Raw genomic sequence first — 23,308 nt, 5'->3', positions numbered from 1 at the left:
GACTGAGGAAAGACAGGAAGCTGCCCTTAGCACCTCCTAGGAGGTCTGGGATGTGAAAGGGAGGGCTGGCCTTTAGGGATGGCAATGTCAGACCAAATCTGACCCCATCACTCAGATGCTCTGAAAATTTCGCCATATAGCCTACTAGCACCTCAGTCCTTTTGCTTAGCTTGCTTCCAGCCTGGCTCAAGAGCACACACACTCTGACACTGTGTACGGAACTCCCAGTTTCTGACGAGACCAGATGGGCCTCCTGAGCAAGTGAGCAGCAGTTCTCCGAGGGGAAAACAGCTCAAGCTCCCTCTCAGGACCCCTGTGCTCACCTTCTACAGCATATCCGCAATGTGGGTTCTGGTACCATTGTCTCCAGGACCTGAGGCAAATGGCAGCACATCCCAAAGGAAGAATGAAAAACAGCCTCAGGGAGATTTAGGGCACCTGAGGCAAAATCAGAGGCCATCTTTGCTCAGGCAGGTGGTCCTGAGCATGAAATGGTGTCACTGACTGACTGGAACCCGGGCTGCACAGTGGGAACATCCACAAGCAGGTTCCCTCCTGTTCCTTTGAAGCCTCTTTCAGATGGAGGTGAACTCATTATACCATTAACTGTGAGGACATCAACAGTACCAGCACCTTGGGAAACGGCACCTGTCAGACAGGCACCCGGGGATGGTGAGGCCTTGCGGTAAACTGGAATAGAGCTCTGATAGCAGGAAGGCTGGGCTTCATTCATTTGCCGATTACACTGTGTGTTAAAACATACCGGCAACAAATAAAACACATCTTTGGGCTGAACTTCCCTGGTTTGACTTACTCCAATTCCAGTGGCTGTCAAGAAGGGAAATAGTTATGGAACCACTCAGACTCAAAACTATTACACCATGCCTATAAGTCATGGGTCTGTACCAGTGTCTGCATGAGGACCTGGGTGTGTGTGCCTCTGGACACACATGTGACTGTTACCTGCTGTGTCTTTGTGTAGACACATGTCTGTGTCTCTGGGTGAGTATGTGTGCAGGTGCCTAAGTGCATGTGCACCTGAGGTTTCTGTCTTTGAAAACCTGCTTCTTCGTCCCTGAGCTTAGTATGCATGAGGAGGAAGTGGGGTGTCTTTTCCTCTCTAGGAGGGGATGTGAACTTCTTTTTATTTCTCCTTGTAATCAGGGGATACTTTACTTTTTCTTTGCAGCTTACAAGGGTTCAGGGGTTACAGAATCCCTGGTTATCAGCAGAATGCACTTGAAGCGAAAACACCCTCTAGGGAGCTAAGTTATCAACTCCTCTTGTGTATGTGTGTGAGCCCATGAGTATGTGTCTGGGGGAGGGGGAGCTCATGCAGAGGTCAGAGGTCATCTTCAGATGTTATTTCTTAGGCAATATTAACTTTTTTTCTTTTTCTTTTCTTCTTTTTAAAGACAAAGACTCTCACTGCCCTGGGGCTTGCAGATTAGGTGAGGTTGACTAGCCAGCAAGCCCTAGGGATCCCCCTAGCTTTACTTCCCCAGTGCTAGAATTACAACTACATTCACCATACCGTGCTTTATTTTTAATGTGTAGTAGTAGTCTGCCTTCATGTATGTATATGCATTATGTGTGTGCCTGGTACCCACAAAGGCCAGAAGAGAGCATCAGATCTCCTATAATTGGAGTTATAAATAATTATAAACCACCATATAGGTACTGGGACTTAAATGTGGCTCTTCTGTAAGAGCAACAAGTGTTCTTAATCTGAGTCATCTCTCTAGGCCCACACTTAGCTATTTTTTCACTAACTATTTCTCCAGTCCAACTTCTCTGTCTCACAGGGCCTAGACACAGGAGGGAAAGGTCTAAGAGAGATAGGAGTAACAGGCTCTGGCAGGGGAATCTCTGGGCCAGACCTAGTTGATTTCAATGTTGGCCAAAGGCCCTCCCTCTATACAGCACAGAACACAGCTCTTCCAACCCTGTGTGGCCTTGACCCTTTGTCCCTTGGGCCTCTGGTTCAAACACAAGTGGTCTGCCTGGAATGTTCCATGTGGGCACTGGATGTGTCAATGCCAGGAGTAGGGAGGAGCAAGCCTGCCTCTATTAGGAAGCCTAGAAAGGATTGTTAAATACAGGTGATTAAAGGAGCGCATGTCCCTGCCAGCAGTCCCTAATATTGAGATAACTCACGGACCTCAAACTAAGAGTAAGCTGCACTTCTGGAACACTTCAAGATACTGCCAGCTTCCAGACCTCTGTACGGACTATTCACCAACTCCTCTCATGCTGCAGTCTCTCCTCTTTGGAGCTGGAGTCAGCTCCATCTCTGCCTCCCCTGGTACCTTCTATACATCCTACTCTCCATCTCCTCCCTCCCTGACCACTCACAGGTGGATGCCTCCAATTATTCAGTAGCCTAAGTGGTCCTCGAGGCTGGGATGGAGCTGACTAGAACTCAGGCCACTGGAACTCCCTCTCCCATTCATGTGGCTCCCCACATCCTGCCCCTTACCTGAATTTGGATCTCATCTGAGAGCTCTTTGCCAAGGCCATGCAGCTGCCCAGCTGTGGGGTCCAGAGCTTTGACCACCAACCGCAGTCCAGTCCGACCTTTCACCCGGCCATGCACATTCATGGCAAAGTTGTACTGAGGCGGGAGTCGGACAGATGCCTGGGAAAGACATCAAGCATGTTTCCATGAAAGAGGTCTAAGGCCCCAGCATTCCTAGAAGAGTGATAGATGGGCATACTGGCCCCAGATACGTATCTGACTTTTCTCAGAGGCCACTGTCTTGCTGCCAGGGTCAGATGGCAAACCCAGAGTGGAACAGATGGTGTTCTTCCAGCACCACAGACCACATTTCCCCATGTGGGGGTGTTTAGATAATTCTGTGTTCACACAACAACCACTTTCTTTAGAGCAGCATGTCCCAAGCCTTCTGTATGCAGAGGTATGTCAGGAGTCACCCAGAGATATGCTGGGCCTTGTAGGGTTTCTCACAGAGTCACTGATACAGAGTTTTTAATAATCACATTGCTAGTGTCCCATGCAAACAATCCAGGCAATACCCTGGCCCTGGGGTCAGGGCCCCAAGAAGTATGGGTCCTCTGTTATATAAACCTGAACAGTTAGGAAATCCTTACTCTGGCCTTGGCCTTCTGCTGCTAGCTCTACCTTCCATGGCAAAGAACAGAAGGGGTCTTCTAAAGCAACCTCACTCAGGACACTGTAACCAAGGCTGTTGTGACCTAAGTCTGAAGCCACAAGGGCTGGCACTGTACAATTTCCCCCTTGCTCGGTGAGCCCTAAACAAGTCCTTTCCTGTTCCTGGGCTTTAATTCAAAGTCTGCCCTGTCTATCCCCAAGATCTAAGAGGTGGCAGGGATCCTGGAGGAGAGTTGATGGGCAGGGGTTTACCCTCTGAGATAAACCAGAGCAAACACCTAGGGCTGCCTGGCACTATGACAAAAGGCAGGTACAAAGCTATAGACCCTAACCCAGAACCTTCTGGAAGTCAGGTGACTTTCCTGCCAGCTCAATACTCTTGTTGCTGTCTGTTAGCAGTCACCTGCAGTTGCAATTTGGCTATGGTTTACCCCCCAAGGGTTCTTGTATTATACATTTGGGCACAAGCTGGGCAGTGGGTGGCACATGCTTTTAATCCCAGCACTCGGGAGGCAGAGGCAGGTAGATATCTGTGAATTCAAGGCCAGCCTGGTCTACAAGAGCTAGTTCCAGAACAGGTTCCAAAGCTACGCAAAGAAACCTTGTCTCAACAAAACAAAACAAAACAAAAAAACAACAAAAAAAGAAAGAAAAACTGGGCATGAGAGGTGATGTGATGGAGCCCGTGAGGAAGGGGTCCCAGCAAGTTAACTGCTGGGGAGGGCACTATCCTCAGAAGGGATTATCATAGACTTTGACAGATTTCTGTTAATTCCTAAGAGAGTGTGTTGAGATGTATGTAGGTACACACACACACACACACACACACACATACACGGCGGGTGGCAAAGACTTCTCTCTCCAAGCCCTGGCTTCCTGTTTCATACCATTTCTCTCTACACATCTCATACCACGGTGCCAACTGCCATGCTGTGACGTGACCAGCACAGTTCTCACTAGGTGGCGCAAATACTAGTGCCATGCTGTGAAATTCCCCACCCTAGAACTAAATAACCTCCTTTTCTACATAGAGTATCCTGCCTCTGGTATATTTTTATGGAAACAGAACAGGGGCAGATATACCGTAAACAGCAATAGGTAGACTTCTGTGAGACAATGTGGTGGGACCCTCAACCAGTAAGGATGATGGTTCAGGCAGGGAGTTGGGATTTCTGGGTGATTACCTCATGGTGCCGTCCTCGAAGGTCCAGGACATCCCGCTTGGTGACAGACCAGTGGAAGGTCAGGCCTGGCACAGCATTGCCAAAGGAGAAAGGGCTCTGGTTGCTGGTGATCCCAGTGACATAGACAGGCATCTGGGGGAAAGCCAGGCTTTGTAACTGCTGGTTCCAGCACTGGGTACCCTTTCTCCCACATCCCCATCCTTGCTGGCCCCAAAGCTTCCCTGCTTCCCTTATGCAGTGGGAATTGTGCCCTGATCTTTCCTACCTGACAAGGGCAAGGCAGAAGATCTGAGAGTTTCTCACAACACAAACAACACATAGGCGAGATTAAGCCCCTGCCCTGTCACTGTCACAGTAGGATGAAGTCCTGGAGCTCTAGGACACCCAAGTTTGCCTCACAATACTGCACAACTGCCCCAGGCCCTCAGGCCTCTTTCCTGCTCCAGCAGGGAGACTCTGTTCTTGGGGAAGGACACAACGGGGGTGAATACTTCAACCTGCTTGTTCAGTGCACTGGTGAAAGTCATGCGGCTGCTGGGGAAAAAAGGTTCCAAGCATGTTGCCTGGGCAATTCCTAGACCTCTCCAGTCCCAGGTTCCTTAGTCATGTGCCAAAACAGTGCAGAAAACACTGGGCCTGTCAGGGACACTCATGAGCTTTTCCTCATCTTTATTCCCTATGCAAAAGGTTTGACAGCCACACAGAAGCACTTACAGCATATGAGATGCTGTAAGTCACCCAGGCACAACTGAAAGCACACAGAGGAGACGGAAGAAAATGCTACTCCATTATATGTAGGAGACTTGCATGTCTTCAGATACAGAAGAACCACATCCAACTGGGTGACCTTGGGCAGAATGCCACCTTTCTGCTCATCTGCAATGCAATCCAACCCCACCTCGAGTACTATTATGATCACCTAAAGGAACAAGTGCATGGAGCATACACTGTAGAGCAAGTACCACAGACCCATGATCTACTGTGCCAGGTCAGGTGCCAGCCTAGCTGCTGAAAGGCAGCAGCCTTAGGAACAAGAAGATGCCAGTAAGGAAGGCCACAAACATGGAGTTTGGGGATAAGTGTTGACACCCATGGTACAAGTGATCTGAGCTCCACAGATCAACATGCTCCACAGATGAGGGGTAAAGGTGGTGCCCTCACAAGGCATGGTGAACCAGCAGTGACCTGTTAAGAGCCTGGGCTCAGAGCCTAAGGCCTCCTGACCCATCAGGTTCCCACCTCACCTGGGTTCCGGTCCTCATTCGCGTGATTGGGGCACGAATCCTCACTGCCTGGAGCTGCAGCACTTCTACCTCCACATGGTCCTAGAAGAGAGTTGGGCTCAGGCTACACAGGATGCTGAGAAACCTCCAGGGGAAGGAGGCGTCTGTCCAGCTATGAAACACCAGCAGCATACTCTTAGCCTGAGGAGGTCTTACTTTGGGGATGGCTCACTCCACAGGACCAGCCTACTCAATCTGATCCAGCTGCTACAGGTCAAAACAGTGGGCAGGAAACCAGGACCATGATTTGCTCTTCTCTATGCTATGCACGTCTCTCAGGATAAGCCTCAGACACTCCCTTACTCAGCCTATCTGCCTCTCTAACTCACCAGGATACAGGAAGGAGTAGAGGAACCAGGTCACGTCTGATGGCAGCAGGCCTTACATCTTCCTTTATCCTTAGCTCTATAAATCAACTAATCTGACCAATGACTGTACTGGCTTCAGATGCTGCTAACTAACGGGGGGAGTTGGGATAATAAACTTTTCAGTTCTTTAGACACTGCCCATGTGGAGTCCGTCTCTGCTGTGGTGGTTTGAATGAGAATGGCTTCCAGAGACTCATTAATTTGAGTGCTTGGTCCCCAGTTGGTAGAACTGTTTGGGAAGGACTAAGAGGTATGCTCTTTTTGGAGGTAGTATATCACTGGGTTGAGATTTCAAAGGCCCATGCTATCCCCATTCTTCATTCTTGGCCTCATGGTTGCAGCTAAGATGTGAGTCTCAGCCACTGTTCCAGCACCATGCCTGCCTGCCTGACTCTGCCATGCCCCTGCCCTGATGGAGATGAACTCACACCCTGAAACTAAGTACGCCCCCATTAAGTACTTCTTTTAAAAGATGCCTTGTTCATGGTGTTTTGCTGTGGCAATAGAAGAAGTAACTAAGACATCCACCTAGTGTCCTATTATTTAGGCAAGTGCTTGTTTTCATAAGAGGGGCTTATAAAAGTTCTTCCTTCCCCTTATCTTTCTCATTTCTCAGTTCTAGCTGTTTCTGGACTACCCCTTGGCCTCGGGATGCTGGTGTGTTCAGGATTGGACAGATGGAACCAGCAGCATCTGACAGAATCATATGCCCAGTGTGGATGTGGAAGCTACAAGGCTGAGCCTCTCAGAATAGCTTGTAACAAAACCTCCTCACCCTGTCAAGGACCATGATGGGACACAGGTGAAGGAGAGGCCCAGAAAGGTGAGAACAGGACAGCTGGGAGGGCCAGGGCAAGAGTAGAGAGAGGGTCATGGGGATGGCCAAGGCTGTGCCTTCCGGATGATGGGAGGAGAAAAATAAGCCTATTTCTGAAGCCACAGTTCTTCCTACTGAGGGAACAGAGCAGGGCATCCTGGGGTCTTTCATTTCACTCTCTGGGATACCTGTGTGAAGTCTGGGTACCACTGGGATAGTTTTATATGCTCCTTGCTATCTCCACAAAATCGATACACAGAATTGGGACAGCTGCCTCTGTCATTCAAAAAGACTTTGTGGTTTAACTTGGATTCTTGGAGGCAGATACTGAAACTGCTAGATAAAGGAGCCAATCAATGAACTCAATGTCAGATCAAAGTCAGCCTCAGGGAGCCAGGACTATCAGGCCCAAGGGGGGTGGCCACTCGTCAAGCCCCCAGGCATGTGCTTAGATGCTCCCAGTATAGAGGGTTGCACAGGCTGCACACAAGGGACCTCCTAGAGGGATGGGGAGAGTGAGGCTTGAATAAACTACTTGTCACTGCACACCACATAAGATCTGTGAGCACAACCACAGGAACATTCCAAGATGCCTGTGTGAGCCACTGTGGAAAAGGAGGGTGTGTGTGTGTGTGTTGGAGAGAGAGACTGAGATCCAGATGCCCTTCTGGTTTTATCATAAGGCCCTCTTGGGAGTAGAAATGATCCTCCACTGCCTTCCAGAAAGGGAAGCTGTCAGTCTTTGAAAATTGGCTTTCACCTGTTGTCAGCAACCCCACTGGTGTGGGTCAGGGAACACCTCCAGAGGGAGATGACTACTTCAGTTTCACTGCTGGACAAAAAAAAGCAACTGGAAAATAAGCCCACCAAAGAGGCTAGGCGGATAGAGCCAGTGGGCCCACGGTTAAAGAGGAGATAAATCTAGTCTGAAATTACTGGCTGCCATACACCATGCTCCCACCACCCATCCATGGATCTAGGCACACACAGTTACACACAGAGAACCTCATCAGGACTGACCCCTACCAACCCATCACCACATGATCAGGACCCACTACAGACAGTGCACAAAAGGTCCCAGAGCTCTGACCTCAGGCAGTCCTGGGTCAAGGCTCAGAATCACCACAACAGCCATGGGCTACTAGCAGGGTTGTCACACAATTCATCTGCAAAGGGGAAACACAGCAAAACATATACCGAGGAATCCAAAGTACTAAGGTCAGTGTTCCCCAGCACAAGCACCCTCATTATATACCACAGAACCTGTAAGGGCTGGGGATACTGAGATCTTATCCCAGAGAACAGTGGGAAGAACCTAGGAGGCTCAGTCTGGAGAAGAGCCATCTCAGATCTGCATATCCTCAAGGAGCAGAGATCAAACCTGGCAGAAATCCAGGGGCAAAACCACCACTCACAAGAACTAACCGCCAGTGGCATATGTGATACCTGAGAGACGATGACGACCTTGCCAGTCTCAGCATCCACCGCCTGCACGACCCCCAGAACAGAGCCATTGCCAACCATGAGCCCACGCACCAGCCCAGCACTGCTCACTGCTGCCACACTTTCATTGTTGATGGAGAAGAGGATGTTGGACTGCGGCTGGGGGCCACCCTCGGAGGTGATCTAAGAAGTGAGGAACAGTGGCTCTTGTCAGGACCTGCCACGCTGGAGAGCCCTCATCATCCCATGAGCGTAAGGATGCCAACAGTGAAGGCCTGTGTTGACCTGCAGTGGCTCCTACCTGCATCATGGCTCCAATGATCAGTGTCACCTTCCTGGGTATCAGCCTGAATGGAGGGAAGACCTGGATGTGGTGGGAAAAGAGAGAAGGGACTGGTACCTGCAAGCCGATACTGGCTACACATGATGTGCACTGCACATAGGGGTATGGACATCCCTTATCTGAGGGTAACTGGCAGTGCTGGGGATCCCTATGATCACAGAAATAATGACCTTTGACCTCTCAGTGCAGGTTTCAACATGTGGCCCCACTAGCAGCACTAGTACTTCCTGATATCATTCTGTGGACCCACCAGGAATCCTCTGGTCTAATCTACCTGAGACCTATGAAGCCCGAGGCAGGTCCCTGTGATTTGAGGCCTGACAAGTCCTACAGTAATTGAGGGTGTCTGCTGAAGTTGTGACTGGGGTCTCCAGAATCCTGACTCGTCTTTAGAGAGCTGCTTCTAGCACTACTGAAAGCACACTGTCCTGGAACAGGGCTCTACTTCAACAGCTGCACCATTTTTCTGCGGAAGAAAAGGCTCAGGAGCAGTCAAAGGCGATGTGGACAGCCCGTCTCTGCAGCAACCTTGCCCCACAGCCCCCACAAGTTCCTGCTTGTCAACCATGTAAGAAGTGCTCCAAGAAGAGCGTGGAGACTGCTCTGGGCTAAGAATTAGTCTTGGTTAGGCTGTGCTATTTATAGGCAGAAACAAATTCCTCACCACCAGTAGGAGGAAGGCACACTTCCATCTGGAGGCACAAACCGCCTCCGCCTGCTTCTGACGGCAGATCAATGAAGCCTGCCACCCGTGTGGCCGAGACCTGCAGAAGATGGTGCTGTTGCTGTTGCTAGTGGGAATCTGGGGATTCTTGGGCAAGGTGGCCTGACCCTGGCTGCGCTGACCTCTGCCTACAGTGGGATACCTATGAAAAACTAGATGCAGGATAGCCTATACCACACTGAGAGGGTTTAGGGGCTTCAGAGCTCAACTGATCCTGAACAACCTGCCTAGGAATCCTCTGGCATGTGCTCATGGCCCTCCTGGGCCTGGGCTAAGGCTCAGAACTGACTGGAGGAGTTAGTTCTATACAAGCTAAAATCAGCATATGGCTTCCACCTGGCCACTGCTTTCTGGAAAGAATCTCTGCCTATCCTTTGCCATGGGACAAAGCATAGCATTTCTCTGAACTGCCTGAACTCCTGTGCCACAGAAGGAAGTTAATATCTCAAGCCCCCTTTGGTTCTGCATCTAATTTTTGTCACCCATATACCTGGGGCTGGTGACTATGCTTCTGCTCAGAGGACATGGTAAGACACAGACTTTAACAGGGTTTCTTCTTATAGCTGAAATCCTAGCCTGTCACTATAAAGACACGTCCAACTAGGATGGAGCCCATGCAGAGCAAAAGGAGCAGAACTACCTCAATTTGTTGTGGGGTGGAGCTGACTCTCTGCCCAGATTTGTCCATCACGCTTGCAGACAGGCTGGTCTGGCCAATGGCTATGCCATGCACAAGGAATGTGGCCGTGTAGTTGTCTAGAGCTTCGTCAAGAGTCCTGAGACAGAAAGAAGCACTAGATTTCTCCTCCAAGGAAGAGCTGCTTGAGAAGCTACAAAGGGAATCAGTCCCATCTCCAGGATGCCCTTCCCAACTCCTATGAAGACTCACACCAGTGTGATTATCTGGGAGGCGGCTCGCAGCTTTAGGTCCATGAAGGTGAAGTACTTGGCCAAGAAAGGCTTCTTGTAGAAGTCCAACACGCGGACATAGGCCTTGACTGCCTTCCCGATCTCCACCTAAGGGACAGACAGGTTCAGGAGTGGTCTCTCAGTGATCATTCCCCCAACATGTAGCATCCAAGGCTTTCAGGGACAGCACCACCAACCTCCAGCTCAGAGCTTGGGAACTAGCAATAAGCCACCCAGAATGACGTCTGGGTTTGGCCATCAATGAGTGAAAAATGATGTTTATAGTATACGGGGAATAGGGAGGCTTGGCAATAGCATGAGGCATGAACTCCACGCTCTACTAGTGGGCTACCAATCAGATTAGAGAGACGGGACATAGCTTAGAACATAGGCACAGAGGAGCTTAGTGTCTGAACAACTCAATCTATGCAGTATATCAGCAGGCACTTTAGGAAAGGAGGCCTAGAGTGCCCACTGAAGAGGAATCTAGTGAGCAAGCTGGAGGGAAGCTGGCTGTGGTGGCACTCAGGAGGTTGAGGCAGGAGGATAGTGAGTTGAAGGTCAGCTTGAGATATACAGCCAACCTGTCTCCATAAGAAAATAGTCAGGAGAGAATCTGAGTAATAGAATCTTAGCTTTAAGCTATGAAATCTAAGATGCCTGACCATCCTCTTTCAACGACTAACCTTTTCACCAGCACAGGTAGCAGGGACTGGGCAGCAAGCCCTGGAAGCCTAGCTTCAGCCACCTCAGCTCTGAATCAGTTTCCTATTCACACAAAAGGAAAACCTAGGTCTGCTGTTTACTCACATCACAGGACACCAGGCAGTACTGAATTTTACTCAATTGTCCCGGAAATTCCCAAGAATCCTCATCTTACATTCTGGGGCGAAACTCTATGCTCAGCAGGGTATGTGCCAGGATGGTGAATAACCTATCGGAGCCAGAGGACATGCATTCCCAAGTCAAGGCTAATTCAGTCAATCCAGCAGGAGGATTTACTGCCAAGCTTTAGTGATGACAACCGCGATAAAGAAACAGCAGAGACATCAGCCTGCACTGTCCACGAGAAGCACAGAAGTCAGAGATGGCAACGTGAGTTCGGCCATTCTGGAGGGGACAGAAGTGGGCAGGATCCAGGAGGAAAAGCAAAGGACATAAGGAAACACTTCCCAGGACATATTGTCCCTGCTTTACGTGCATCAGCAGAGAGGCGGCTGTGTGGAGAAGTGTCTACTAACCTTGTCCACCACTCGGACGTAGAGCTCCTGGATGTCTGAAACATGAATGACAGCTTTTGCTGGGGCCGGGAAGGCCAGGCATAAGTCATGGACCATGACAGTTGATGAGCCTGGGAGGAGAGGGTGCACCTGCAAAGCAGAGGAGGACAGAGTCATAAGGCCATAGGTCCCATTCTGCTCAAGGGGTCACTAGCAGTATCTTGCCTTCTGAGATGCCAGCACTCAGGAACTAGGTGGCTAGAAGTGGACACAGAAAATCCTCTTTCACCCCAGCAGCAAGGGCATGAACTGAAGATGGGGTGTTATAGTGCCAGAGGGATCTAAAGCAACATTCATTTCAATTTTATGTATTTTATAAAAAGGGGGGTAAAAGTTGACCCAACTGTGATGGATGAGAACATACACAATAACCTGAAGGCAGCAGAGTCAAACCCAAGATGGCTTGGCCAGGTGGCTCTAATAATAGCACCACATCCCTAGGATCTCATATGAAGCTGCAAGTTAGGAGCTGATAAAGCTGAGGACAGGCAGCAGCTTCCAAAAGAGTTCTTGTCTGAATCCACAACACAATAGAGTTGAGGACAGACCACCCAGGTCACCCATTCCTGGGTTCCTGCGGGCCTACCTATCTCTGCAACTCAGCTTTGCTTGAAGTCATGACTAACTAAGAGGTTTTAGGTGAATAAATAAACAAAAGCTTGAGTTTCCCATTCTTCTGGATCCCACAGCACCCCTTTATCCTTTCTTAACCATGCAGCCCTAGAGAGCTCCCCAAGCATCCACAGCTCAGCTACAGTAGCTCCTCGCAGCGGACATCTGTCAATCAAACATGGACTTGCCACATGTCCTTTAGGTATGTGCTTCAGCTGGGTGACTTCTAAGGCGGGGCAGGCAGGGGCTGGGTGAGTGATTGACTTTGCCAGTTAGACTCTGTCACAGTGGGGCTTGGGGGTATAAATGCATTCTGTAAGCAGTTCAGCATTGATAGACCTAGTTCCAATACCAAGGTTGTGGGGTGGGGTTGGGAGATGGAAATAAGTTCTCCATCAATGGGAAATAACCAACTTTCTGCCTCTTCCCCCAGTCCTCAGCTGCTGGCTCCAATTTCAAGCCTCACTTCTCTCACCAGATAGGCATGCTCTTCCCTCCACTGGGTTGACTTCCCCTCATCACTGTTTGGAATTTTTTAGCTTGCCTTTCTCCTTCATGCTGACCTCCACCTTCCCAAAGTCTTCACAGAGCCTGGTATCTGGCACTAGTGGCCTGCACCCAACCTCCAAACCTTGATCAGACCCAGGCCCATAGTGCTGAGGGAGTCTGATAAAGCACTGAAAACCAGGTGCTTAAGCTTGCATAGCTTTGCAGAGCAGAACTGGCTTGGTTAAGAATGGTAAGTTCTGAAGAACTCTCTGCAGAGAACTCAGAACCTATGGATTCTGATCCAGCAGCTTTAAGGTACAAAAGAGCAAACCATGCCTCAAGGGCAGGGTGGAAATAGCCTGAAGGGAAACTAGAGATCTAACCCAGTGGCTCAGTTCTCCATCCAGGGCCATTGCCTCCTTTGCAGGGAAACAGGGCCTTCAGCATCCAGAACAGGAGGAGAGGAGTGGAGAGGGCCAGTAGGGAGAGTCTGAGCTAAGAAAGACCTAAGCCCTCAGGTAGCTGGGGTAGATAAAATTGGAAAGCTGGGCCAAGCTGCTACATGCAGGTGTAACTGAGCTCCAGGGCACATCCAAGCAGATGAGGTGTGCCTGGCTTATTTAATATGATGGCTTAAAGTAGATTAACAAAGATCCCAGGGTGGGAATCACACTTACATTCCAGAATGATGGCTGTGGGATCTGAGCTGTTGCCGCTAGCCAGCCTGGCATTAACTATGGGTGGAGAAGCCACCGGTCATCAGGCATTGCTGCGGATGGTTATTACATCTCCCCTAAAGAAAGCTCATGCAAAATTGCACGGAGGAATGAGCACTTCTGAGAACATGACCTGAGCCTCCGGTCTGACGCGCAAGCAGGAGCTGCTGCTGTCAGGAGCTGGCATGTCCTTTATAACCTGAGGAAATTACACAGTGCACCCGCTGCTGACAGACCCAATGGGCAAGCAAGCGTGGGTGGGCTTTTTCTGTTTTTCCCTCAGTCCTTCAAAAAAAAAAAAATCACTTTGCACGTTTTAAATAAAAGCATAAAATGGCAGTGGGGAAATCAATTCCTCTTCCACTTGGCTTCCCAGAAGATGGACATTCAGCCACCTTCCAGATGACAGAAGGGGAGGACAGCACCAGGTTGCATGTCGGGAAGCAGTGAGGTCTGGCCTGCTCCACTCCTGAACTCACTTCAGCTTGCTTTAGCCTGTAAAAAAGCATTGAGTCCAGTGTGTGAGGTCTTTTAGGAGACAAAGAAACAGCGTGGAGGGAAGTTGAGAGCTGACCACTAGCTAGTAGCCACATGGAGACCCCGGACCACTCCTCACTGGACAGTGTAGGTGGCTCATACTTCTCAAGAGTCTGTCACCACATGCTTCTTGATGGACATTCAAGAACACTGAGAAAAGGCAGTGGGGGTGTCTGGAATGAGTTCTCATTTCTATGTGTTGACAGTGCCACCTGAGAATGTCATCAAGTACTGAGCCCAAGGGAAAGTCCTGTCATCAGTTTGGAGATGATGAATGCATTACTCCTCATTAAGAAACTCTATGGCCCATGAGCTCACCAGCCCCGCCTTCCTGGGCCCCGTTCACACTTCAGACTTGTGGCATGTGACATTTTCAGATGCATAAATATCCTAATAATGATATTTCTGACCATCACTGGGACCATTAGCTTCACTTTTTTTCTGATGTGCTCATCAGTGCCAGGAAGTAAGCCAAGTTACCATGCAAGAGGACTGAGACCTATGTCTTCAGTCTCTCACCTAGCACTCTACAGAGATGACCAGAGTTCACATGAGAACCACAGGTATCTAAATCTCAGCCTGGATAAAACTTCATGCAGTGGTCAGCTCTGCCAGTTCCCCAAGAGCGAGAGTAGGGGCTTGGCACCACACCATCCACAACCAGCCTCACAGAAGCAGCACACACCTGAGTTCAAGTCCTACAACCGTCACCTCCTACCAACTCATCCCTGGTGTGCTTCTGCTACATCCCAGGGCATCATGGTTGGCCACACACTGCAGTACTGTGTGGTAAAGGCACTAGTATGCTCACCAGAGTAGAGCCTGCACTACCGCCGTACTCTGCTACAGCTTGGTCGAATGAACACAGCAGAAAGAAGTGTCAAGTGCTCAGGACACATCAAGCTCTCTGTGACAGGCTAAGCTCAGGGGACTCAGGAAATATGAGGAATGGTTTGAGAAGGAAGAAATCCTGAGTTTAAATCAGGTAAACACTCTTCTGTTCAATCCAGCCAAAAATAAAATAAAGGCCCCTTGCGGAGGGTTCTGGGAGCTGCGTGAGCAAAACTAATCAGCCTTGCTCAGCCCGGGGTTCATTGTGTGGGCATGAAAACTTCCACCACAGCCTGCTGTGTGCATCATACACTCACTTCTCTTCCAAAGACACTGAGAAGCCAACTACATACATACAGGAGCCATTGTGAAGCCTCAACTCCTATCAATAAGGAAGAATGAGGCATTGTCTAGGAGCTCCGTGAGCACGGCTGTGAGCTTTCTCGTCTGTGAAGAAGAGAAATGAGAATGCTGCTAATTAGCAGCTGCAAAATGCCAAAGAAATGTGCAAACGTGTCCTTCAGATACAGCCCTCTGAAGGAAGCTGGGAGCACCCGTCACAGCCCATCAACACTCTGAAAGATACTGCAGGTTCGGAAGAGGGAGAAGGAAATAGGACCCGATTTCCCCTTGAAGCAGTTGGAGGAGAAAGCGAAGACCCAAGGTCAGCGTTCCAAGGAAGCTGCTGAGACAGAAACCACACTCAAGGTGTGCCTCCAAGATGCTGCTCCTCAGGGTCCAGACTTGCCGCGGGACAGAATGGCTGCAGCCCACTGTGACTCTGTGAAGATGGGGACACTGATACCCATATAGTGGTAACCCCAAAATGGCAGTATCTGAAGGAGCTCAGATGTCTTCTATGGGAAGCTGTAGTGCTGGAATCCTTGAGTCTTTCAAAGGAAGGCTCTATTTGAATACCTCCAGATATGGTGTACTCAGTACCTATACACAGAGCCAAGCTCAACATTGACTCTGAAGAGCACTCACTCCTGGATGAAAAGTCTTTCTTCTGGCCATAGGTTCACCCTCGGCTTACTTAGGAAAGGCAACCTGACTAAGATGAACTGTAGTTGGTTGCCGTGGCAACAGACATACCTCTCCTGATTTCAAATTCCCCATTTCTTGATAGCGGGAAGTTATTTTTAATCTCTAGATAAGGTATGTTTCCAGATGTGTGGATGAATTTCTGCTGAAGCTTTTCCTCCTAGTGTCAAGCTCTGACAAGACACATTCACACACAAGCCTGTGCAATTAGTCCCTCTTTTATAAGGGAACAATGGAAATGCTTGGGAAAGTATGAGCATCACACCTACAGTTCCAGCTACTCAGAAGGGAGGTAGGAGGAACACTTGAGCTGAGGAGCTCAAGATCAGTCAGGAAATGAGGGAGACCCCAGGGTCTTAAAAATAAAAAATATAAAAAGACTAGAGAGATGGCTCCGTGGTTTAGAGCCCTGGTTGCTCTTCCAGAGGATGGGGGTTCTATTCCTACTACTCAAGTGGTGGGAGGAAAACCATCTGTAACTCTAGCTCTAGGGGATTTGATGCCCTCCTCTGGCTTCCACAGGCACCGCATTCATATGGTACACACATACATGCAGGCAAAATACTCATCCACTAAAATTTAAAAAAAAAAAACAACTTTTAAAAAGGAAATTAAAACAGATTAGAAAACACAGACTAAAGCATAAGAGGATAGTAAAGGAGGAACAGAAAAATAAATGATCCCCAATCCATGAACAGAGTGAGTCAGTGCCTCTTGCAATGCAGATAGTCACATCAGAGCTTGGGAAAAGGAATATCCTAGGTGCCTTGGACTCTTCCAGCAGCATGTATATGTGTCCCTCTCATAGCTTTTCTGACCGATTTCCACAGTCCCTAAATTAGCTTCATTTGATGTTTCCCTGCAGGTGGACAGAGTGTTTGCTGACCACTAATCTCACCAGTATTACAAGTAAGTCAGTCTTGCATATGGCCGAGCTAGAACACAGGGTGTTCTCAAAGATGACCTGAATGGTGGAAGCAGAAGCTTACTATATGGTCAAGGGAACAGTGCCATTGTCCAGCATCCTGCACCCTATTCTCACAGGTGGAGGGAGAAGTCCTGAGCAGGGGCAGGGCAGGCAGCCTCAGGAAAATGTTCATTCATTGCCTGCTGGGAGTTCTGGGAATCAGACGAAACCTTGGAGGAACTGAGTCTGTTTCCTACCAGAGGCCCAAGCTGTATCTAAGCTAGCAGAGGCAGGGTAGGATGAGGGTGGGGGTGAGGATGTTAGTTGTCCTTATCCTCACAAACACATTTACAAATACTTTCAGTCTACGCTAGAAGCCCCTGGTACACTACCCCATCTGGAGCATCTATAAAAAGCCCGTATCATGCTTTGTGGTTGAAGGATACAAACTTCCTCCCCACAATCTAGAGTAAGACAATGACTTCTATTAACACTACTAGAGACTGTAGCCAGGACAAAAAGGCAAGAAAAAGAAGAAATCAAACTTCCAAATTTGAAGGGAAGGAATCAAACTACCTGTATTCACACATGACATGATCACACACACACACACCACACAACCCCCCCCACACACACAAAAAAACAAACCTAGGGGATTCGCTAAAAACCCCCAAGAATTTAGCAAGGTTACACAATATGAGACCAACATGCAGAAAAAAGAAAATGCTAGAAAAATAAAATTTAAGAAAACAACTCCATTTAGAATTATCACCATGAATAAGAATACTTACACCTCACACTCATGGACAGAGGCTGTGCATATGGTTAAGGGGCCATCCAAAGTCCTGGCATAACTCTAGCTGGCTTCACAAATACGTTGACATGTTTACTCTAATACTTATATGGAATTGTAAGGGACCAAAATAAGTCAAAGTAGACTTGAAGAGCCAGAAGACTCATACTTATGGATGTTCAAACTTGCTATGAAGCAATGGTAATCTACACTTGTAGTCGACACAAGGAAAGACAAGCAGGTCAATACAGAGCTGAAGCAGAGATGGGGCCTCAGAACTAAGCTCATGTCTCTGATGGCTTCTGACATCGATGCCAAAATCATCCAATGCAGAAAAAAGAGAACAACGGCTTCTGGGACAGTTGGGAAGTCACACACACCAGGAAGGTCCTGGGTTCCCAGCACAGGACCACCGTTAACTCAGTGTAGACAAAACACAAATGACAACAGGGCCCCATTCGCCATAGACTCTCAGGGAAACATGAAATGCAGGAACACAGAGGAGCAGGAAGACGGCTCACTGCCAAGGCTCATAACCTGAGTTCAATCCCCAGAGCCTACATGGTGGAAACAGAGAACCAATTGCAAGCTGCCCTCTGTCCTTCACAAGCATGCTGTGTCATTCATGTTCCTTCCACACTCAACAAAATAAACATTATATATATATATATATATACATATATATATATAAATGTAACTTTAAAGCTTAAAGAGATACTGTACTTAATAAAAATTTTAAATTTTATTTATTATTTTTATTTTAACCAAAATTAAAAACATAAGCTTGGAAGCATGCTAACAAGAAAGTAAAAAGACAAGTTTGAATGAAAAATATGTGCATATCACATCTCATGAATAACTTATATCTAGAATATAATATGATATTCTACAACTTAATAAAGAGTAACAAGCAAAGAATCTAAATGGACATCTGTCCAAGAAGATACAAGAATGAAACACAAAGATGCTGAATGGCTTTACTCATCAGGGAATACAAATCTGCCTCACAAGGAGAGGTCACCCGCACCTACTGGAGTGGCTGGAATATCAAGGTCTGATAATTACAAATGTTGACAAGGAATGGGAGGAACTGGCATGCTCATCCAGTGCTGGTGGGATGGGACATGGGAAACAGTCAGTGGTTGCTCAAAACATGCAGAGTTCCCATTCCTGGGCATGTAAACAGAGATGAAATATGTATCCACACAAAAACACACACAGGACTGGAGAGATAGTTCAGCAGGTAAGAGCACTGGCTACTCATTCAGAAGAGCTGGTTTCAGATCCCAGAACCCACATGGCAGCTCATAACCATCTGTAACTCAAGTTCCAGGGGATTTGACACCTTCTTCTGGCCCTCCATGCAATGCATGTACATGTTGTACGTGACATACATGCAGATAAACACTGGCACATATAAAAAAACTTTCAAAAATTCTCCTGTGTACAAATGTTCACAGCAGTATTATTCTCAACAATAAAGACAGACAGTACGGCTGGGAATGTAGCTCAGGTAGTGGAGTGTCCACTTGGCACACAGGAAGCACTGGGTTGGATTCCCAGCACCGCACAGAAACAGGTGTGGTGGTGCACACCTGCAATCCCAGAAGTGGTGAGGTAAGAACATCTGAAGGTCAATTATCCTTTGCTAAAATACACCCTTAGCTTCAGACTGAGCTCCAGGACAATCTGGGCTATATGAAGTCCTGGTTTTGAAGGGGGGAGAAGGACAGATGCCCCAAAATATCAACTAATGGATGAATGAACAAACAAAAGGTGGCATAGCCATACCCAGTCATAAAAAGGAACGAGTTCTAGAACATTCTACAATGCGGAAACACATGCTAGGCAAGGGCCACATGCTGTTTGATTCCATTCGCTTGAACTCTGCAGAATGGAAAAATCTATAGGGTTAGGAAATAAATTAGTAGTTACCGAAAGCTGGGACAGGGCATGAGTTTGAAAGAACTCAAAGGAGACAGGTAGCTAGAGGGTTTCCTTTCCAGGCATGCACTCTTAGCATGATGGTGGTGACGACTGCTCACATCTGTGAACCTACTAAGAACCTCTACACAGTACATGGAGTTGATGAGATGTAGGGGACTCACCCTTTAGTACCAGCATCAAAGGAATCAATAGAGGACACACTGTCACCCCTCCCCACCCTGTAAGGCCCCTATGCCCTATGGTTGCCCCACTATCTCCTGACGTCCAGCACCACAGTTAACCCTTGAGTCCAACACTTGCAGGACATTCCTCACACTCAGTTTGCTCTTCCCATTTTATACCTGTCCAGCTCAGGGCCATTGACTTTGTGATCTCTAAGCTAAGATAGCATGGTGGAGGCAAAAATGAGGAGAAATAGAAATGTGGGGAGCTAAATGCATAAACACCAGCACCTGATTGGAGCCATGCCACCAACCCCTGCGTAGTAATGGGTAACATGTCAGTGTTTCTGAAAACAGGGGCTAGGCCTAGGTCACTGTCTGGGTCACAGCCCTCCCTGGAACACTGGCACCCCCTAGGCTGTGACTGGTCTGCAAGGGCTCAGGTGGAGAAACAAGGCAAAGTCAAAAGTAAAGAGCCTGGGGAAACACAGTCAGCCAACCAGACTTCCTGAGTTCAAGCCACACCCCCTCCATTGCAGCACCATGTCAGCTCAGGTCTCCATGGAGTCCAGGGGAGTCTTGACTCTTTGGGAATGAGGCAGGCATACTTTCACCAGAGGAAGCAGAGTTTGGGCTCAGAGCTTCCTGGTGGCAATGCTCTAGCTGACAAGTGCTGACACTGTGTGGGTGGGTGTCATTCTGGACTTCCTTCCAGGAGGAACTTTCCATTTAATGACTATACAAGTCCCTCATCAGACACATGCGAGACATTCAGGACAGATCTTTGTTTTCACTCTTTGGCTCTATTAAGAAACAAAGGTTAGGGGCTGGAGAGATGGCTCAGTGGTTAAGAACATTAGCTGGCTACTCTTCCAAAAGGTTGGAGTTTGATTCCCAATATCCACATGGTCTTTCATAACCAGCTATCACTTCAGTTTCAGGTGATCTAGCATCCTCTATGGCCTTCAAGGGCACTGCACATACTTGTACACATACATGCATGAATGCAAATGCTCATACACATAAAAGAAAACTAAATCATTGAAAAGAAAAAGGAGTTTAAAGAACTCAGATCCTGTATACTAAAATGAGGGCTAAAAGTGCAAGTAAGATAACCACAGGCTACCCCACAAGAAGAGAAGCAATTTGGGACATGAGGAAAGCGGCATGCTCCGTTCCTCCATGCCAGAGGTCCAACCAGGCATTTGTCTGTAAGAGGGGGAGAGCTAGGAGAGAGTTAAGAGTGGAGCTTGAAAAGAAAGTTTCTTAGGGTTACCATGAAGCCGTTTATGGAATAAAGGAATAATTAAAAGATGAATCAGAAGATTGAATGAAAGGAAAGAATTAGGTAATTAACAGTGCGAGTAATTGAAGATAGAGAAAGTGCAGAGGTGGCATGGGAATGACAGGGGCTTCAAACGACTTCAAATCTCAAGGCCCTGCATGGTGGGTGTTATTAAGTGCCGGCTTTCTGGAATAATCTGTCAACCTGACTAGACAGCTGGGATCCCGATGCTCAAGCTTACCAGAGCCACGCCCCGAGTGTCCTGGTAGGCCACCTTGATGATGTCTGGGGTGCTTGTGTTGAGGAAGAAGTAGCCAGAGCCTTCTGTGATGTGCAGTTCTACCTGGAGGGAGATGTGGGGATGGGAAGAGATCAGGCTGGGTAGCACAGAGTGCAGGGTGCCTTGTTCGAAAGGACGGCGGGGGCAAAGGGCCATACCTGGACGCCAGGATGGTTATAAATGGTCACTTCCTCCGGACTGACCCTCACGTCCTCTACGAGAATAAGCTCGATGGAGGCTGACACAGGTACTATAGGGTCATGCTGAAAAAGAAAGGCCAACACTGTCAGATCCAGAAGATAGGGACCCCACCAGCTACCTCCAAGAAGAGCGGGCTAGATGCCCCAAGTAGTGGCCTCATTCCAGGAACAGAAGCTTCAAGCAGTGTCAGTACCTAGGGGAGGCCTGGGAGGTAGAGAGAGTCCCGAAGAGGTCAGAAGTGTATGTGAAGGTCTTAAAAGTGCGTCTGAGGGGTGTGAGGCTCCAGTGTGGGAACCAGTGAGGCACTCAAAAGCTAACAGGTGAATGGAACAGGTGAAAACATCTGGGATAGGGATAGTGATAGGTGAGCATCTACCTCCAGCAGGCCACCTCCTTCCAAATGGAGACAGCTTTCTCTAAGAGGACGCTTCCTTGTCTCAGAATCTGGGCTCTTTAGGGTGCCAGCCCCCACATCCCCTGTCCTTGGGTATCTACTGCCTCCACACCATTTCAGCAGTAGCTTGCAGGGTGGCTCAAGAGGGTGGATATCATCCGAACAGGACCATTCTTGGGGACCCTTCCATTTCCTCAAATGTACCCCTCCCCACCACACACATGCCCTGAAGCAGCATATCTGCCTGAAGCCTGCAAGAGATGCTGGGCAGAGAAGAATCAAGCAGGTATTGTTCCCTAGCAAGGGAGGTCAGGGCCTCCAACACCAGACAGAATCTACACAGAAACAGGAGACATTCTGGTGTTGCCCATGGTCCTACCCACTCATGTCCTCTGGGACATACCGGCTGCTTCACTCTGGCTGCACTCAGGTGGGACTGCTGGTAGTCAGTCACGGTGGCAGAGATGGCTGTGGTTCCTGATGCCTCATGAACCGAAACTGCTTGCAAACCTGAGGGCGCAGAGGGAAAACAAATGCTGGCCACCACCCCTTGGTTCCCTTGGGGCCACATCCTGCTGTCAATTCAGTTTCAAGTTTAAAAGCAGGTAACTGAGTTTACTGAGGCTTTTAGTCCTGTAAGGGTTAATAGCCCAGAACAGAGTTGCTGAGGTAAGTTGAGAGGACAGGCTCAACACTGGGCTGCTGAGGAAGTTTGTCACTGTTACAGCATGGCCAAGGAACCTGGGACAGGAGCCTTTCTGCTCTGGGTCCTATCTCTTATTCCTATACGGGATTAAAGGAACACAGTAAAGCTGGTCGTATTGGTGCAGGCTTACAATCCTAGCACTCAAGAGACAGGAAGACCTCACGTTTGAGGTCAGTTTGACTGCAGAGGAAGACCTTGTCTCAAAACCAAACCAAACCAACCAACCAAACAGTCAAATAAATAAAAACCCACAGTAGCCAGGTATGATGGCACTTGTCTTTAATCCCAGCACTCAAGAGGCAAAGGCAGGTGGGTCTCTGATTGTTTGAGGCCAGCCTGATCTTAATAGTTAGGCCAGGCAAAGCTACAGTGAGACTCTCTCTCAAAAAAGGGTGGTGGAGTGGGAGATGAGCTCTCTCGACATTCCATGCTTTAGCTCTAAATGAAGGGAAGCCCCAGATACACGAGGTCCTAGGCACAAGCAGTGCAGGACCTTCTTGTGTGTCCAGGGTTCCACTGCCCTCTAGCTCAAGACCTGGCTCACCATGTAGCTTCTTTTGGCCTTTTCCATCATCCTGGGATACCAGCTGCATAGGCTGGTCAGGCTCGGTGCTCGCCAGCAATGGCCGGGAGGACTCCCACTGGATGCTAAGAGAGCTGAAGTTATCAAACCGCCGGCCTTGCTGGTCATAGGCACCCAGATCTAACAGGGGATTTCGGTGACTGGATACTGGAACCTGAAAGAAGCATAGATCAGAAGCTGTGGCCACACAGACTCTGCCACAAGTATGACATAAAGCCAGCTGTTTCCCTTACAGGCTCAGATGGCCCTGATGAAGGGGTGGGGGTGAACTGCAAACCAATGCTAAGGAATGACACCACTAAGGTGCCCAAAAGCCTTGTCCAAATGGCTCCTGCTTC

At 48.5% G+C, this 23,308-nt stretch overlaps 1 protein-coding gene across 1 annotated transcript in view; it reads right to left on the bottom strand.

Annotated features, from left to right (window-relative positions):
• The window catches only part of Nup210 (nucleoporin 210), a 97,446-nt gene that overhangs the window by 21,206 nt on the left and 52,932 nt on the right, over positions 1-23,308 (bottom strand). Inside the window, exons 17-28 of the mRNA XM_057764867.1 lie at positions 22,932-23,124; positions 22,085-22,191; positions 21,245-21,349; positions 21,048-21,149; positions 11,446-11,574; positions 10,185-10,312; positions 9,936-10,071; positions 8,530-8,592; positions 8,232-8,411; positions 5,562-5,642; positions 4,318-4,449; positions 2,480-2,638 (exon numbers count right to left, since the gene is read on the bottom strand). Of these exons, the coding sequence (XP_057620850.1) occupies positions 2,480-2,638; positions 4,318-4,449; positions 5,562-5,642; positions 8,232-8,411; positions 8,530-8,592; positions 9,936-10,071; positions 10,185-10,312; positions 11,446-11,574; positions 21,048-21,149; positions 21,245-21,349; positions 22,085-22,191; positions 22,932-23,124 (1,515 nt within the window). The remainder of the gene's footprint in view (positions 1-2,479; positions 2,639-4,317; positions 4,450-5,561; positions 5,643-8,231; positions 8,412-8,529; positions 8,593-9,935; positions 10,072-10,184; positions 10,313-11,445; positions 11,575-21,047; positions 21,150-21,244; positions 21,350-22,084; positions 22,192-22,931; positions 23,125-23,308) is intronic.

This window comes from Chionomys nivalis, chromosome 1 (assembly GCF_950005125.1).
Source record: "Chionomys nivalis chromosome 1, mChiNiv1.1, whole genome shotgun sequence".
Lineage (NCBI taxonomy): Eukaryota > Metazoa > Chordata > Mammalia > Rodentia > Cricetidae > Chionomys > Chionomys nivalis.
Note: the sequence above shows the minus strand (reverse complement) of the source record. Positions and strands in the feature narration are given on the sequence as shown.